The 19019-nt window shown below is 35.8% G+C and overlaps 2 protein-coding genes across 2 annotated transcripts; one reads left to right on the forward strand and one right to left on the reverse strand.

Annotated features, from left to right (window-relative positions):
* The first annotated feature begins 2103 nt into the window (after positions 1-2103).
* LOC131026838 (uncharacterized) lies at positions 2104-18548 on the forward strand. Its single transcript, XM_057956827.2, has 14 exons — positions 2104-2721; positions 2836-2980; positions 3066-3320; positions 5836-6010; positions 6122-6183; positions 15789-15952; positions 16108-16205; positions 16356-16414; positions 16848-16982; positions 17088-17323; positions 17482-17623; positions 17722-17797; positions 17901-17951; positions 18189-18548. The coding sequence occupies exons 1-14, from the start codon at positions 2651-2653 to the stop codon at positions 18431-18433; spliced, it is 1914 nt and encodes a 637-aa protein (XP_057812810.2). The 5' UTR covers positions 2104-2650; the 3' UTR covers positions 18434-18548.
* LOC131858716 (uncharacterized) lies at positions 9666-11511 on the reverse strand. Its single transcript, XM_059212091.1, has 5 exons — positions 11377-11511; positions 11032-11264; positions 10786-10938; positions 10261-10661; positions 9666-10135 (listed from the first exon to the last, which is right to left on the reverse strand). Exons 1-5 carry the CDS (start codon positions 11463-11465, stop codon positions 9722-9724), a joined length of 1290 nt encoding a protein of 429 aa, XP_059068074.1. The 5' UTR covers positions 11466-11511; the 3' UTR covers positions 9666-9721.
* Positions 18549-19019: the final 471 nt, after the last annotated feature.

Below are 19019 nucleotides of genomic sequence, written 5' to 3' on the forward strand. Positions count from 1 at the left end.
ATGCACATGGTGCCTCTTAGGTTTAATTAATTAATTAAACCCCCTTTTACTAACAATTCTTCTAAGTCCCAAATAAATAAATTTAATAATTTATTTATTTGTTCCCTTTGTCCATTAATTAAATAAATTCATTTTTTATTTAATTAACTAATTCATAAATATGAGCAATAAATTAATAAATCATTTTTATTAATTTAGCATATTTATCTTCCTCCAAAATAAAGATAATTAATAAATTTTATTTATTAATTCATCTTTATTTCCTTCTTTTCTTAATTTTTATTCTTCCTTATCCTCTTATGTGGAGATATTTAATAATTTTTAATTATTAAATCTTTAATAAATCCTCCTAATTTTCGAATTTGAAACTAATATCTTTCCTTGATTTTCAAAAATCAATATTTTTGGCAATATCTCATTAATCTTAATTTTTAAATTAAAAAATGAGGCATGCATCTTCAAAAATCTCCCTTTTTTGTGAGAGGATAATTTATTTATTTTTAATTCTTCTATTTATCTTTTCAAATGAAGATATTTAATAATTTTTAATTATTAAAATCTCCCTCATATTTTCAACTTGCTAATTTGGTATGTATAAGAAGATAATTAAAGATTTTATTATTTATTGTCATAATATCTTCCCATTTGCTTTCTTCTATCATCATCCTTCCTTGAATGACAATTCTACTGTGCACTCAATCTTGTCCGTTGATTATTTTTAGTCTCGAATCAATCTTGGCCATCTAGTCAATCCCCAATTTTTCTATAAATTGAACTCCTTTATTAATCATTTTCAACCACATTTTCTAGTATCCTTGCGCTGTCAAAATCATCTTACAATCTTGCTTTCTTTCTTATTGATTGTGATAGGAGTTACTTTCATAGCATCTAGTTTTTGTGGTTGAGCCAGTTTAGTATTGCTTTGATGTATTCCATTTTCCTATCATATACATATAACTTGATGATTGAGACCCTCCGTAAAACATTGTCTTTGTAACTTTAAAGGTTGATGTATAATATTTCTAATCTACTATTTATTTATTTATTTTTATCGTATAATATAATTACAATTATTTTCTTTTTAAAACCACTTACTAAACCTTAAAATATGATTCTATGACCTTCATTTAAACAAAAAAAATATGACTATTTTTAATAAATAATATATAAAACTATTCTATTAGAAAAATGAATTTTAACCAAAAGATCACTAAAAAAGTTTCATAAATATTTAATCTTTTTGTGAACCCATGACACTTTGTGATAGCTTGTTCACTCTTTGAAGAAGCCACTAAGATTGTTAGTCCCTATGAACAACTTATAAGACCCACCACCAACAACAAAAGAATCCAATGTTGCAACACTTAATACAACTTGCTTACATAATTCTATATCATTCTTTTTAAAAAATAAATTATTATTTAATCTTTTTGTGAACCCATGTCACTTTGTGATAACTTGTTCACTTTTTGAAGAAGCCGCTAAGATTGTTAGTCTCCATGAACAACTTATAAGACCCACCAACAACAACAAAAGAATCCAGTGTTGCAACATTTAATACAACTTGCTTACATAATTCTATATCCTTATTTTTTAAATTATAACTAGATACTTTTTATAGTAATATATAAATCTATTTCATTTTACAAAATGAATCCCCACCTAAAGATCACTAAAAAAGTTTCATAAATACTTTATCTTTTCTAGCTCTCATTCCAAACATACACTCAAAAGGAGAAATCAACATATTTAAGAGCTTGTGATAAATAGTGGGGAAAGAGGCAAATTGAATGAATAAAATAATTCTAAAATAGTCTATGAGAACAAAAGAATCTAGATAGGAAGAATCATTCTTATAACACTACCATATAAGAGATACTTATAACACTACCATATAAGAGATACTTGCATTACAAACAAGATGCACATACATTACTCCTTACGAAATATGTACGATACCCACAAACAATACTAAGAATCCACTGTTACAACACTTTGACGACTTGCGTTACTGACGTGTAACGTGCAGATTCATTCCAAGGATTTTTAGTCCACTCAGAGAGCTTGGAGTGCACGTAAACCGTGCCATACATAAGATCTGGCAAGAAATTTGGGGCAATTCTTTTGTGGAAATACTCAAGCTCCCAACCTTGTTGGCGTGAAGCCGAAGAAAAATGCGACGTTGCCGGCATCTGGATTCTAGGTCGGCTTACTCGTATGTCCTGCTTGGTTTTTACTACCCACTGAGGACAAGAATCATTACTTTTAAAAATTCTCCTCCTCACCCATTACTTAAATCGCTCTCTGAAGCTGACGTCCACTATTTTTTAATAAGCATCGAGTCTCAGCGATTCTGTGTTGCAATTTTTATGTGAAATCTATTTCTGTAAAGGATTTCTGTATGCGTCCACGTTACTGTCTGTCAAAAAGGTACAACACAAATGACAAACACCTGGCCCGGAATGACTAAAAATTGAACAAAAGAATCCTCGAAAGCAGTTCCTTTTATGGCCTGACCGTATGCAATCAGCATCAACTGACCAATCGTAGAGAGGACGGTTATTATATTTTTTTCTCCCAACTCTATAAATGACTTCCTATTGCTCATCCATTGCATTTCTTCGTTTCTTGATACTCATATTCAAGCAAGATGATTTTCATCACGATTCGAAGCATGGGATGGTGGCTTCGGATCTTTGCGATCAGCATTACTTTGATGTGGTAAGTTCTGTGCCTCTTCTAATTTCTGCTCTGTAAGCTTGGTAAGTTCTGTGCCCCTTTTAATTTCAGTTCTGTAAGCTTTTTGTAATTGGGTCATGACATTGGTGCCCTCAGTGGTGCTAGTTCAGGGGAGCAAAGGGCGAGTGTGCCGCCCAGAGGATGGAATTCGTACGATTCATTTTCATGGATTATATCGGAGGATGAGTTTCTGGCAAATGCGCAGATCATGGCTGAGAAGCTGCTCCCATTCGGCTACGAGGTAAAAACCAACAAACCGAAATAGAAAGCGTAGCCCGTTGTTAGTGTTTGGTGGTTAGAAGAGAGCTAACGCGAAAGATATGCAGTATGCGGTGTTGGATTTCTTGTGGTACAGAAAGCGGGAGCCAGGCGCATCGGTAGGGTCGCCCGGATTCGATGTGATTGACGAATGGGGGCGGCCCGTGCCGGATCCGAAGCGGTGGCCATCTTCGGTGGGGGGTGCAGGGCTGAAACTCGTTGCGGAGCGCGTGCATTCGATGGGTCTCTACTTCGGCCTCCATGTTATGCGAGGCATAAGCACGCAGGCTGTCAAGGCCAATACCCCCATTTTGGGACCTCAGGTGCCTTAATAAATTTATTTGTCTTTATTTTTGAGCAGTTGCGGTGTTTTTCTTAGTTTGTAAATCTGTAGTTTGAAATGTCTGGATATTTAAGTGTTTGTTTTTTGAGAGTTTGATCTGAAACATTAGTCTTAAATCCTTCCCTGAAGAACCCCAACAGTTCGACATTTTTATTTTTATTTTTAAGCAAATTGACAGTGGACAGTATTTACTATGGTAGTCCTTACCGAAAAGTATCAGCATTGCAACATTTTTAATGTGATTCTTGCTGGAATTAGCTGCGCGCAGTAATTTATAGGGAGCTTTTTATCAATGACCTTGAGGCCTCAACTTGACAATCTCTCCTGTCTTTCAAGCAAACTTTGCGTGACAGTTATTGATTCAAAGTTGCCCTTGAAGTGTTAGGGCATACTTTATTTAAAAAAGAAAATAACATATATATTCGAAGTTACATTTCAAATGCTAAGGCATGCCTTTTTAAAAAAGAAAATTTCATAGACTAGATATATATTAGAGATTACAACTAAATGATTTTTGACGGTTTATTTAAAATCTCTATTTTTCAAGATTTAAATTTGATAACCAGCTGTGCCTGTCAGACAATTTTCTGACAATCATCATTAAATATTGCTCCAACGGTGCTCATTGGTACCATTTTCACTCCACTGATGAGAATGAAACTTTTGGAATTTACAAAAATACTAGCTTGACATGGTAGTTATCTGATCTCCGATTTGTAAAGAGTTAATAAAAAGTAGAATGGTGATTGATGCCAAGGATTTATATTTTTCTAGTTTGTAGGAAAGGCCTTTTTAAAATCCATTTGGCTTTGAGATCAATAGGGTTATCCATTTTGTTGAAGTCTCATGAGGATAGGCCATAGCCCCATCTGCACCTAGCAAGAATCAAACAATGCTGGAGTCTTTGTGAGCACACCTTTCTTATCAATTGGATTCCTTTCCCATGGGTGTTGCTACAGATTTGATTGTGCTTCATGAAAAATGGTTCTGTATATCTGATTGGATTTCTACATACCATACAGATAAGTATATATTTAAGACAAGTAAATATCATTAGTGCAAGTTAGCAGCTCCCCACAATTTGCCAGTATTTTACATTAGAAATTATCTAAGCAAACAGGAAATGGTTGTCAATTTAAAATTAGGTTGCCTTCACCATAAGGACTAGATTTTTCATGTCAATTATTGTTTATATATTTGGAATTTCTTCTTTAAACTTTTTCTGTTACTCTTGAGTGGAAATAAGGGAAGCTTTAACAGAACAATACAATGAACAAAATTTCTTTAAAAAAGAACTTTACTGTATAAAATCTGTCTCTTTGAAAATAAGCATTAAGCTTTACCAGATACTTTCCAAATCTTGTTGAAAGTTGGTCATTTCATCCTATTTTGTCTAGAATTTATGTTTCTAGCTGGAGTATTATTGATGGAGGTGGATTTGCAAAGGGGTTTGGGTTTGTTAGTACAAAAACATATATATATATATATGCAGCCTATAAGCATGAATTAAGATTAGAATGTCACATAGCATCATATAAACAACAAAACCAACATAAACTTGTAATCATAGCATCATGATCATACATACATCAAGTTTAATATCAAAATGATAAAATATTCAAGTATCATTGTTTCAACTTTCAACAATTTAAAGTTTGATCATCAAATGGATTCTCTAATTCATCATTCTCCTCCTCCTGATCATTGACATTGGCATTAGATGAATCAATGCCAATGCCAATGCCACTTACACTTGCACTTGCACTTTAAGTTTGCTCATTATCTGAGTCATCAAATGCAACAAGCTGAGAAGTGAAAGCATCCAAATCAGTATGCTCTGGCTCTATATTCCACATCTTCGTTTCCCCTTGCTTGTAGTCATGTTGCTTGTGTGAAATGAGCCAAGTAAATGTTTTAAAACTCACTTTTAGGGTTATATTTTAATTTTTTATGTGGTGGAATTCAAAAATAAATAAATTTTGCAAAAAAAAAAACCATTTTTGGGCTGTCAGACCCCTGGGTTCGACCTGGGTCCTCTTGGGTTTGACCTGGTCCGAACCAGGCCTGTGAATCACGGACCCTGTCCAGACCACAGGTGGACCGGACCAGAAACCCGGACCAGGACCGGATCGGACCAGTACCAGGGGTCTAGGGGGCCGAACCCGGTAACCTAGATTATAAGTCAAGCCCCAGGGCTGTAAATTTATTCACCTTTAAGATTAAATAGAATATCTCATAAATCAAATTGGGTTCTGCCAGTGAGAGTATACTACATTAAAATTTAAATTGGTGTCCTGCCTGATCGTGACTTTTTTTTAATACCTCTTTAATCTCTTACAGCTCTTACCAGATCACTTGCCTAGGAGGGAAGCTCCCTGCATATCACCTGGCACTTTCTTAATTATTATATACTTCGCATTCAAATTTGATTTCAAAGCACTGATAATCATCAAAATCTGGTTTTGAATCAATACTGATGATGATTTTATGTACAGGGAGTAGCCTATGAAGAGAATGGACGGATATGGAGGGCAAGAGATATTGCATTGGTGCGGCAGACATGTGGGTGGATGCCAAAGTGCTTCATGAGTGTGAATACCAAGGTGGAGGCAGGCAGGGTTTTCCTGCGCTCTCTTTACCAGCAGTATGCTGATTGGGGTGTGGATTTTGGTAAGAAGAAATTTTTTGCACTTCACTAAATCTGCAGAGTGCTTGTATTGGCATGGAATTACCAGATTAATAGGACAATCCAAGGAAGTAATTGTTGTGGTTGGATTGCAGTCAAGCATGACTGCGTTTTTGGAGACGACCTCAATGTAGACGAGATCTCCACAGTGTCAGAGGTACCTTTTTTGCCAGTGCCTTTCTTGGCATTGCATGAATTTATTTTACTTTAAGCTGTTTCCTTGGGGTTTTTCTTTTCAATTTTGTTTATCTTTCATTTTCATGGCTGTATCAAATTATACCAAGCCTTGCTTGTATTTTACAAGATGCTCTAGCACATTGCTCTTTTTGGCTGGGGGCTTGACGGTTGTATGACTACTACAGTTTTTCAGTGAAAGCTTGAGATTCTAGTCCATGGCCCATCAAATTTATATAGAAATATTTTTTCTTATAATGCATCTTCCAAAAGAAACATATATTCAAATAATATATAATTATTCGTTGATTTCGCTCACCCTTAGTTAAACGTAAATTTAAATAATCCTCATCTATCAAATTTCATGAACCATTAAATTAAACCTTCATTTTGGCGTTCATGCTTTATCTACACACCCATACCCATAATTTACTTTTCAATAATATATATTTATTTATTTGTTCCTTCCTCCCTAAGCTCAGTAGAAATGCTGAATAAATAACCCTCATTTACCAAAATTAGTGAACCATCAAACCAATCCTTGCTTTTGAAGTTGTTCTTCTTAATCTACACAGCTCAATTTACTTTTCAACCCTTGCCATCTTTATGCAGATAAGTTAAAAAAAGTACAGAAATAAAAAATAACGCCTACATTAAAAGCATGCTAGATATTAATGATCAAACAAATTCTAAACTCTAATGTGGAAATTTAAAATTTCCTTTTCTTTATACACTTTCACAAAGACAGTTTAACCATGATAACGAATGACATCTTGAAAGAGAATTGTATATACAAGAAAGATTTATATGAATAGCCAAATAAGCGTTGGAAGAGAACTTATAAAGTGGGAATGGTTGCTTGCTTATTGAATGTACAAATCTAATCCAATGCTAGGAAATATACAAGACAAAAGGCATTACACTTGTAATTCAAGTGAATAAATATATTTTTAAGTTTGCTTATGTGGTTATATGTTTAAATTAATTTTGCAACTAGTGGAGAAAAGGATAATTAAAAAAAACCCAACATGGTCATTAATTAGTAATCATAATGAGAGAGCATCCTAAAAACGTTTTTCTTAAATCTGGATATTTGTATGGCTAGGAGCTCTAAATCATAAATTATGGCAATTGGTGTCTCCCTTAAGCATAATTAAGCTAATTGTACAGTTTCCATCAAATAGAAAACACTTAGCAAAACTCTTATTTCCATAGCGTGGCTTTGCATCTTTGAGATGAACTAATAAACTATTATGTAAATTTGTAAAATATTGAGTTTTCTAGAAAATCCTTAGTAGATGTCAGCATTTGGGCCTCCTTTGAATATTACAGATATACAACTCTTTAAATAGGTTATCTTCTTAAGACATATAAGAGGTGGGACATATAATATTCTATGTTACCCTACGTTACCCCAAGTTTCCGGGACGGGGGGGACGAGTTTCCGGGATGGCAATTTTTTTTGCCAAATTTGGGGACGGGAGGGGACGGCAAAGGGGACGGCTATATAAAATATAGGGAAAATTTAAAATATATAGGAAAATTCTAAATGTTCATATGAAAACATGGATAAAGCATGCATCTATACATTATATTCATATGAAAACATGGATATAGCATGTGTATGATACTATGAAAACATTTTAGAATGCAAACATCGAACATACAACATTATCAATAGACTCAATACTCAATATGCACTCATAATTCAGAATTTCAATTCATTCACATTGTCAATATGTATATCATAATAGATATTAAAGAAATAACATACATAATGGAGCCTAATCAGACTCGGAGGTTAAATTTTCACTACTTCCATCAGCGTAGTTTCCCCCAATATTTTTCGAGGGGGGTTTGGGGGCAGCGCCCCCAAGTTGGGGTCAAGGGGCAGCGCCCCTTGCGCGCTCCCTGTCGCGATACAGGGCGGGGTCGAGGGGCAGCGCCCCGCGAGGCCAAAAATACTTTTATTATTTTATTTAGGTGTCAGGTGTTATTTTTCTATTGGCAAAAAACCCTTCATGAGATATTTCACTCCCTCAATTACGCAAAAAACATCATTAAAAAAAAATGAAAATACGACTTTTTTTATTTTAATATTTTTTCCTAGCCCTAGATGTGGGGGATGTCTAGCCGTCCCCAATCCGTCCCCAGCCGTCCCCGGGACATACGGACGTCCCCCACAGCTAGGGAAGTCGTCCCCCCGTTTCGGGGACGTCCCCTCAAAATTCTAGCAATTTGGGGACCGGGGGGGGACGTCCCCTGGCCGTCCCCAAGTCCCCGAAACGTCCCCGGGACTGGGACGGGGGTTTTCAGGTAGGGGACGCGTCCCCGGGTTTCGTAGATGTTACCCCAAGTTTCCGGGACGGGGACGGCAGGGGACGGCGGGAGGAGTTTCCGGGACGGCAAATTTTTTTTGCCAATTTTGGGGACGGCAAAGGGGATGACTATCAAAAATATATGGAAAATTTCAAATATATAGGGAAATTTTAAATGTTCATATGAAAAATAGATAAAGCATGTATCTATACCAAAGTTCCCAGACTCGGACTCGGCTCTGACTCGGCAAGGCTGATTTGACTCGTGACTCGGCTCGGGCTCGGCAATGACTCGGCAACGACTCGGCAAAATAAGAAAACCCTTGAAATTTAGAGATTTTTAACGATTTAAAACTTGTTTCATACACCCATTATTGAATAAAGCTTAAAGACACTATAACATCATCAAATAGAAGCTAATTTGATCACATACATAAACATACATCCATCACATGCGTAAAAATGTAAATTGTAGCTGAAGGAATTAGAAAACATAGATATATAGAGTTATAAATGTTGTCCAATGTATAATATAAAATCCATGACTTCAAATGTTCCCAAACATATATCTAACTGTAAAGTGTAAAAAAAAACAAGTCTATGGCTCAGGCTCAGGCTCAGCCTCGTTTATCTGCCTCCTACAAAGGCGTCTAAGGTAGGTCCTGGATGATTGAGTAGCCATAGTCTCTGCTTGTGATGTGCCAGTCTGAGTAGCCATAGGTGCTGTGCCTGATCGTGCTCTATCCTCCTCCTCTGCCATAGCCACAGCCTCAGCCTCTCTGTCTACCTGGTCAACCCACTCAAGGTCCTCATCAGTGAAGACTGGATCGGTGGACTCAGTGAGCCAATCGGACTCGGGGTCGACTTCCTCTAGAGTGATCGGAGAGGAGTCATCGTCCAAAATCTGTCGGGTCCTGAGATGGAGGTTGTAATGAACAAAGACTAGATCATTCAACCTCTCCACAGACAATCTATTTCGCCTCTTCGAGTGGATGTGCTCGAACATGCTCCAGTTGCGCTCACATCCAGAAGCGCTGCACGGCTGGCTCAATATGCGGATGGCAATTTTTTGAAGGTTTGGGGTTGAAGGCCCAAACATTTGCCACCATCTATCTGAGATAAGGAAAAGAAAAAAACATTAGTCTCATTTCCAACTTTAAAGGTAGATTATAAAATGAAAAATTAAAATGCATGTCATAAACTTTAGAATTTTCTACCTGGCTGCAATTTTGTCCGACCCTCTTTGCACAATTGGCTGGCAAAGATTGCCCCTGATGCATTATTAAATGCATCCATCTCAAGAAGTGTAGCTGTGGTATCAGTGACCATCCGTTGTACTACTGAATATAGCCCGCTAAGAACCTCCTCATCCGCTTTGAAATCAGCACGGAAACGAAATGATGGATTGAGGTAATAAGCTGCTGCATGGATGGGCCTATGAAGTTGGTTATGCCATCTTCTATCAATTATGTCCCAAATGGGCCTATACTTATCCTCAACTCCAGCATATATGGATCTAATGGCCTCCTTGGCCCTATCCATGCCCTCATATATGTAGCCCACAGCGGGCTTCTCCCCATCAACAACTCGTAGGAGAACTACTAGGGGCTCAGTGACCTGCAAATAATGTTAAACAAAAATAGTTAACTCACAAGTGTGCATGAAAATAAGAAAAATTGCAAAGTTGCACAATGCAAACAAAACAAAAATATGCATATAATATTATAAATTTATAAGATTACCTGCACGATCTCTGCACAAGGGATCCAAAAACCTGGCTCATCAAAAATGCAATCTACTACATCCATCCCTGCAGTGGTCGTAGCATAGGATGAGGAAGTCCACTCCTCACCAACAAACATGCGCCTCAAAGATGCCTTTGATTTTAACAAGGATTTCAATGTGAGGAAATTTGAGGCAAATCTCGTTATACCAGGACGAGCCAACTCCCTTTCCCCCGTGTATTGCCTCATAATGCTAAGGACCAATGCATGATTGTAAATAAATTTGCATATATTCTTGGCCCTTTCAACGCATTCTTTCACCCATCCAAGCTTACCTATATCCTCCAGCATGAGGTCAAGGCAATGGGCCGCACATGGAGACCAAAAGATTTTTGGGTGCCTCTCCATCAAAAGTTTTCCTGCAACAATTTTAAATTAGTTAAAGAATTAGATGTGAAATTTTACCATTAATATTTAAACATTAAAAACTTAAAAGTTTAAAAGTCAAAAGTTAAAACTTAAAAGAAAACTTTTAAAGTTTACCTGCAGCAACATAACTTGCTGCATTATCCGTCACCACTTGCACCACATTTTCTTCCCCCACCTCATCTATAACTTCCTCAATAGCCTCACATAAGTATGCCGCATTTTTGACATGTGAGGAAGCATCGATGGACTTCAAAAACATGGTGGATCCTAAAAATAAAACAAATTAATTATCAATAAATTAGAATGTAAATTATTCAATTTCAATCACAATGCATATAGAGAAGTAAAATGATCAATCACCTCCGCTGGAAACAAGAAAATTTAGGAGTGTTCTATTCCTCCTATCAGTCCAACCATCTGTCATGATGGTGCAACCCTTCTGGCTCCAAGATTGGCGGTGGTCCTCTAGGTCAACTTTCATATCTTCCACCATTTCCAACAAGAGAGGGCCACTCAACTCAGTATCACTAGGGGCTTTAAACCCCGACCCACAAATGGTTACTGCATCAATCATGCCTTGCCAATAAGGAGACCTGTCACAAATTGAAATAGATTAAGTAAGAAAAGTTCAATTTCAATTTCAACTTTCAAATTCAAACCATAAAATTTTAAATTTTAATTTAAAACAATCAAATAAAAAAGTACCTGGCTGCAATAAATGGAATGTTGCAGAAGTACCAAAACTTGCAAATTGCTTTTCTTCCTGCATCATGGACCTCCTTGTTCCAAGACATGCTCTCAAGCGAGGGTTGTGCGCCAGGAGTAGTGCGTGGTACAAAAAAATTGTCTATTTTGGATTTTCGCACTCTAGGACCAAAAGTGTGACTAGGAGTAGGAATAGAAGTACTGGCACTAGTAGAAGCACTAGGACGAAATGGAGGCATAGAAGAACCCTCTCCAACACAACCTATGGATGCAGCTGTGGATGTGGAGCCGGATGCGGATGTGGGTGGAGGGGAACCAATATGACATAACTCCTCTCTTTGTCTTTTTTTGGTTTGCTTATGTATTTCAAAGTTTTCTAATAGGACGTAACAAAAACGGATTGCTTCGGGAGTTGCCTTGTCACAAGGCTCAGTATCATGGCCACGTATGCTAGCAATATGATATTTTAATCTATTTATCCCCCCATGGTTAATTTCCTTACAAAACATACACTTGGTTTGATTTCTCTGTCTACCAGGGAATTCATCAGTGTATTTCCATGCCTCATCTTTTTGACCATGTTTCTTAGGTGGAGGATTAGGATGAGCCATTAGGAAAAAAAATTGTTTTCAAAACGTGAGGGCTGCTGCAATAAGACAATTTTACAAATCACCATTTGAGCATTGTGTTTGACAAAGTTTTAAATTTTAAATTTTAAACTAATTAAAAAAAATCAGCAAAGACTAATTTGTGCATTGTGTTTTTTCTTGAAAATTTTCAAATTTCAAAGAAAGAAATTAACAATTCAGAAAAATCAGCAAACCCTAGATTTTTTTTAGAAAAAATTATAAATACATGTATACAATTTTTTCAAAAAAAAAGTCTAGGGTTTGCTATGCTATTGTTCTATTTATGTCATTGTGATTGAATCATTGAAGTATGCAAGCAGCAATATAGATTTGGAAAGCTGAAGTTCAAAAAAAATAAAAAAAAAATGAAAAAATCCATAATATAGAAAAAAAACCAACATAATCAATAAAAATTAAAACTTACCTCTTTCAAATTTGTTGACAAGTGTTTGAAATGAGCTCCTTGATGCTCTCAATGCAACTGTAGTGCTGCCCCAATGTGATTTGTGCAAGTTTTTCACCTCTTCCTCTCAGCTGGTTGCACAACTATGGCTCTCTTTTTTCCTCTCTTCCTCTCTTTTTTCCTCTCTTCCACTCATAAAACTGAATGGCAATCCCTTTTAGGGTTATGACAAAGGCAAATGGCACAAAACATAATAAAAATGTGTTATGTTTTTTTTGTTTTAGCGTCCACTTTTTGCAAGCTGCGCCGGCCGGGTCACGACCCTCGGACTCGGCGAGTCAGGGGGTGACTCGCTGACTCGGCGAGTCAGGCGAGTCACACCCTGTGACTCGTCCGGGCCCGGGTCAGGGTCGCCGTGACCCGGCGGAGGTCACTCGGCCCGCCGACTCGCGTGACTCGCCGCGAGTCACGGAACTCTGATCTATACATTATATTCATATGAAAACATGGATAAAGCAGGTATATGTACATTATAGAACCTTAACAAACCACATTTGTGTTCAAAATTCATTATCAATACTTAATATGCAATCATAATTCAAAATTCATTGTCAATATTCAATATGTATTTATAATTGAAAATTCATTGTCAATATGCCAGCACTTGTTTGCATGTAGTTCATTGTTTCTTTCTGGTTGGAGGATATTTTGATAGTCTTCCATTACTATTATGACCTACAACTGCTTCTTTATGCACTACAAAGTTTTGGGTGTTTGTGAAATTCATTACCAAGCTGTTATTCATATTTCTGAGTGCTTTTGGCTATGATTCAGACCTGTTTACCTTTCATATCAGTGAAAAGTTCAATATTGCAGACCTGCAACCACTTTTTTATGCACTACTGAGTTCTAAGTATTTGTGAAATTTATTAACAGACTGCTGCTCATTATTTCTAAGTGCTTTTGCTTTTGGAAGTGATTCAGACATGTTTACCCATCATATTAGTGAAAATCCAGTTTTACAGACCTATAATAAAATTAAAAAATGTTTTTTTGAGCATTTGAGTCTTTTTTTTAAAATGTGCTGGGAAAAGGGGGACGGCTGGCCGTCCTCGGGACAGTTAGGGGATGTCATAGACATCCCCAATCATATTGGGGACATGGGGACGTCCCCTTTGAGAATCGCTGCCGTCCCCAAGTTTCTGGGACGTTTCCCACAGATTTTGCAATTTTGGGGATGGCGGGGGGACGTCCCCTGGCTGTCCCCAACCATATTGGGGATGGGGTGGCGTCCCGTTTGAGAATCGCTGCTGTCCCCAAGTTTCCGGGACGTTTCCCACAGATTTTGCAATTTTGGGGATTGCAGGGGGACGTCCCTTGGCTGTCCTCAAGTCCCCAGTATGGGGGGGATTTTAGCCTGGGGAGTGGATAATATTTGTTGTCCTAAAACTAATTCTTGGAATAGTAAAACATGCTGGTCTTATTAGTGGGTTCTGCTGTTTTTCATGTTGTTGCCATATTGGATGGGACGGGTATGATTTTGGGCTCTAGTTCTTGCAAGATATGGCCTAGATTTGTATTGGCAAACTTGAAAAACACATCAAAAACTCTTATTTTCAGGGCAAGCAAAGAGAAGGAGGAAAGTGGAGTTCGAAAGGGAATTGTGTTTTGTGATGATAATTTGGCTTTGCATGATAATTTGGCTTTGATTGAATTTGTGATCGAGATAGAAATAGACTCAAACTTGCATGTGGAAATAGAGGGCAAAGATAAATAAGAAGAGGAGCACTAAGAAGGAGAGGATAATGAAACTAGAGTGGTGAGAAAAAGGAAGGCAAACTAATGAGTGGTTGCTTGCAGAGTTTTTTGAATCAAAAGAGTGGAAGAAGACGCTCTTTGAGCAACAAGTTGATGGCTGCTAGATGGGAAGATGACATGTAGTGAGTTGTAATAGTAGGTGGATGTTTCTTTCACTCTCTTTTGTTGTGGAATCAATTGATGGAATATGCATATGTTATTTGTCCTCTTGTTAATCTTCCATATCGTCCTTGGTTTCCTCCTCATCAGTGAAGAGTAGCCTTGCTTTGTTCTGCTTAACATGCTTTGCATGTAGAGTTTGTTGTTGCTTCCCATATCCTAGAGGAGAACTTCGTTACATTCAATAGCTGATGTCTTGATGCACATAAAATTAAATTGTTTATATTATAACATATTCTTATTTGATTAATCGAGATTCTATATTTGTTTATTTTTAACATATTTGTATTGTTATTATATATAGCATATGGCTATACCTAGCCATACTGAACTCAAGTAATTTTTTTTATCATCCCAGCAAACCCAAACCCAAAACCTGTACTTGAGTCTACCCAAATTGAGAATTTAGGGTAGTTTTAATTATAAATTTATGACATCCATCTTTTAACACAATAGTTAATTATGACTTGAAAATATTAGCTCATTACAATAGTTAATTATGAATTAAAATTAGTGCCTAACATTTAAGACAAAAAATTTGCTCTGCACATTCTCATTCTGCTCGCATACTTGCATTCTGCTGCTGCAGTGCGGTTTTTAATGTTCTGACACATGCATTTTACTGCTGCGCCCAGCAACACCAAGTGACAAAAAATCTAACAATGTAGTCATAAATATGACTGCAAATAATTCAAAACTTGACAAGAATGCTCATTAACAAGATATTAAATAGATTCTATATGGCTTTTTCTGTTAGGAATCTTATTTCTTTAAGTTTAAATGTCAGAATTTAATGGCAAATATTTTTCCTTGATTACGCTAAAACTGAAATGAATATTATTCATAAATATTTTTAATATATGGTTACCCTAATTGTAAAGTGATTCGAAGTATAATAAATAATTCAAGTTGGCTGGCAAGATTCTTTTGTTTTCTTCAGGTTGGAAGAAAAAGAAATCGATATCCATTTTAAGATAGGATTTGCCTAACAAAGTAACCCTTTATATTCAGTGGTGGTTGGCATATAAGTAATGTAGTTAGAAATTTTCAAATAATCTTACGCTACATTGCCATTACATTTCAGTTTTCTTTTCTTTCTTTTGATTGTTTCTATTTACTACGGATGGGACTTGAATTATATTAAAAACATTTATGACATTCAAAGATTCAAGGAAAGCTTTTCTTCACTTGATCCTTAGATAAGAAGTATTCATCATGCCATTAATACTTTAATGCTATGTTTTCACCTTCAGAATTATTTTTAAAACATTTATGATATTCATAGTAGTCTAGGAATGGTTTTTTTTCACTTGATCCTCAGACAAGAAGTATTAATTATGTTCTTTTTAAGAGATTGAATAACAAATGCTTTTCCTATTATTAATGTTGTGTTCTGCCTTCAGATTTTGAGAGCACTTGAACGGCCAGTTTTGTACTCCCTTTCACCTGGGACACATGCCACACCGGATATGGCAATGAAAATTAGTAATTTGGTCAACATGTATCGAGTGACTGGTGATGATTGGGATACTTGGAGAGATGTTCAATCACATTTTGATGTGTCAAGGTAGTAAATGGGTGCTGGAAGTTTAAATTTTTTGTAAATTAAGTAACTATGCTATAGGAAGCTATTAGACAACTTTGTTGTTTTTATCAAATGCTTCAGAATTAAATATTAAAATATGATCCAATTCTTAATTTAGTAGCTATTATTGAATGCAGAGGCTTTGCATCAAGTGGTTTGATTGGAGCACAAGGATTGCTTGGAAAGTCCTGGCCAGACCTGGACATGCTTCCATTGGGGTGGCTTACTGATCCAGGTGGTGATTATGGTTAAAAAATTGATTTGTTTAGGAGTCCAGCAAATATGATTGGTAAAATAGATCTAGGCTATGTAGAAGTTGTATGCTACCTTTAAAAATCTTTGATTATATATATTTTCTCAATTAATAATCAGTTTGTCTTAACAGGGGTAAATCAAGGTCCACATCGTTATTGTAGTCTTACTCAGGAAGAACAAAAGACTCAGGTTAGTTCACAATTTTCTTTCCCTGGATCATCTTGGACTTGAACGTAGGACCTATGTTCATGCTAGGGTGCTTTACCACTGAGCTACTATTCTTCTTTGTGTTTGGGTTTTTTTTGTAGGCTCCTTAATATGGTTCAAGTGTAACTTATTTCTCCAACACCCCTGCTTGACCCACACTCTGGTGCCTAATCTTAGTCTGATACCATGTTATTTCCTTGGACTAGATAAGAGTTGAACCTAGGACTTCCTATGTGCTTGCTGTGGTGCTCTTACCTTTGAGTCACTGGTCCTCTTTCTGACAGGTTTTTTTTAGGCTTCTTATTAGGGTTCAGGTGTGGTTCATTTCTCCACTACATAAAATATATGTAGGGTTGATTAAATGAAGACATAAATAAAAGCAAAATATTTAAAAATCTTCTCATCTTTTCTGCAGATGACTTTGTGGTCCATGGCTAAGTCTCCACTTATGTTTGGAGGTGATTTGCGGAATATTGATGATATAACAATGAGTCTTATTACAAATCCTACCTTGTTAGCTATAAATACTTACAGCACCAATAATAAAGAGGTATGTTCTGAATTACTAATGTGATCTTAAATTTTGATCATTATTGTGTGTTATGCTTAATCTTTTTAATTTTAATCATATTGACAATGATTTATTTCCTTACAGTTTTCTCAAATTAGTTTTGTTCGAGGGAATCATCACCATAAATTAGAAGCAAGCCCAAAACCTGGTTCACGCATTGAATTCCTGCTAAGTATTTCAAGTTGCAATATAAAGAATACAAAGAACTGGGGCATTAGAACCACAAATGAACAGATGAATGAAGTTTGTTGGAATGAGAGCTTGGCTATGAATAAAGAAGGGATATGCCTACATTATAGAACTCAAAATAATGCATCATTGTAAGGCATAAACACTAGGCATGGCATTATATGACATATTTGATTTGAATTCAAGTTTCTTTCTCTGAAGAATGGTTCTAGATTTTACGATAATACAATATTCTTATATCCATAATTGAAACAGGTTTACAATACTAATACATTTTATGCATTCTTAGATCCATAGAGAACAATAGACGATCTCGTCTGTTAGAATCTATCATTGGGCAAGTGTGTTTAGACTCTTCTCCAAATGAGGAATTTACAATTGGTCACTTAAAAAGCAATCACTTTGCACCGTGTACTAGCCATGCAAGTCAGGTAATATATTATATTTTATTGGATTTCATGATTCTACTATGTTTTACTTTTTTTTTTAATCTCATTGTTTGTTATATATTTTGGTCATTTTATGATAGGATTGGGAACTAACAAATGATGGAGCACTTAAAAATACTTACACCGGCCTTTGTGCAAGTGTTTCTAAAGTTGAAGGTGATTTTTCTAGCCATAAATCAGAACAAATTTTTTGTTTTCTATGGCATTTCGATTAGTAGTTTAGCTAACATAACATTAATAACATATTTTGTTATTGAAGGTCTGAACCAAATTGATAATGCACGTGCTTGGATAGCAAACGGTTTAAAAGGTTTGTAACAGTGCCTTCTTATTTACTTTGAAAACTGTAATATCTATTTCTGTATCTTTGCTTCTATCAATTGAGGAAGATAAAGAAGCCTTACTGTATTTAGATTAATGCATTTTTAAAGTAGTTTATGCAATGTTGAAAGCTTTTTATATGGGAAGTCTCCTTTTTGGTAAGAAATGCTTATATATCGAAAGAACTGACTTATTTAGATGCTTTTCAAACGTGTAAATTTTGTAGGGGAAATTTACATTGCATTCTTTAATTTGGGCCCCAATACACTTACAATATCTGCCAAGACGGAGGATGTTATACACACATTTCATACAGATAATGACCATATGAGGACCAAAAATGAATTACAAGCAAAAGAATGCTCAGGTTCTGAAGTTTGGAGTGGTCGAGATCTTGGAGTTGTAGAAGATAGAATAGTCATAGATGTTCTAAGTCATGGTTGTGCTTTAATTAAGTTAACATGTACTTAGTTTTAATATATATAATTTAGATGTCTCAGATGATGTATATTGGATAAAAGATTCTAAATCATCTTTCAAGGTTGTATGCTGTAGGCAATTTTTTTCTCCTACAAATGTTACTAAATCGATTGCTACACAATCTGTCATTTTTTTTTCTAAATTAACAAATGATAATTAAATATAACCATAACTAATCGATGAACTTAAAAAGATTAAAATTCTTCTTAGTTAATTAGACAATTCATTAGATTCTTATATTGTTTCCCTAGCTTCACGGACATTGTTTTATATTAGTAAAGGAAACTTTTATCACCAGAATTGTTGGGCTCAGCAAAATTCTTTATGATTTTGTTGGCTTTAGCATGAAAGGCTTTGAGAGTCTTCATAATTGTAAACATAAAAACATGGAAGAACTCGATCAGGGCAACTAGGCCTGGCCATTTGTCCCAATGGTTAAGCGATTAGTCTTGGGACCTGGCCAACACTTTTCCCTCTCAAGTAAGGTAATTAGTTTTGGGATCTGGTCAGAATCTCTTCCCATATAGGGGACTTGGCCTTCATTTGAAGGCTCTTCATCATAAATATTGTCATAACT

Source organism: Cryptomeria japonica, chromosome 1, assembly GCF_030272615.1.
Source record: "Cryptomeria japonica chromosome 1, Sugi_1.0, whole genome shotgun sequence".
In the NCBI taxonomy this organism is placed as follows: domain Eukaryota; kingdom Viridiplantae; phylum Streptophyta; class Pinopsida; order Cupressales; family Cupressaceae; genus Cryptomeria; species Cryptomeria japonica.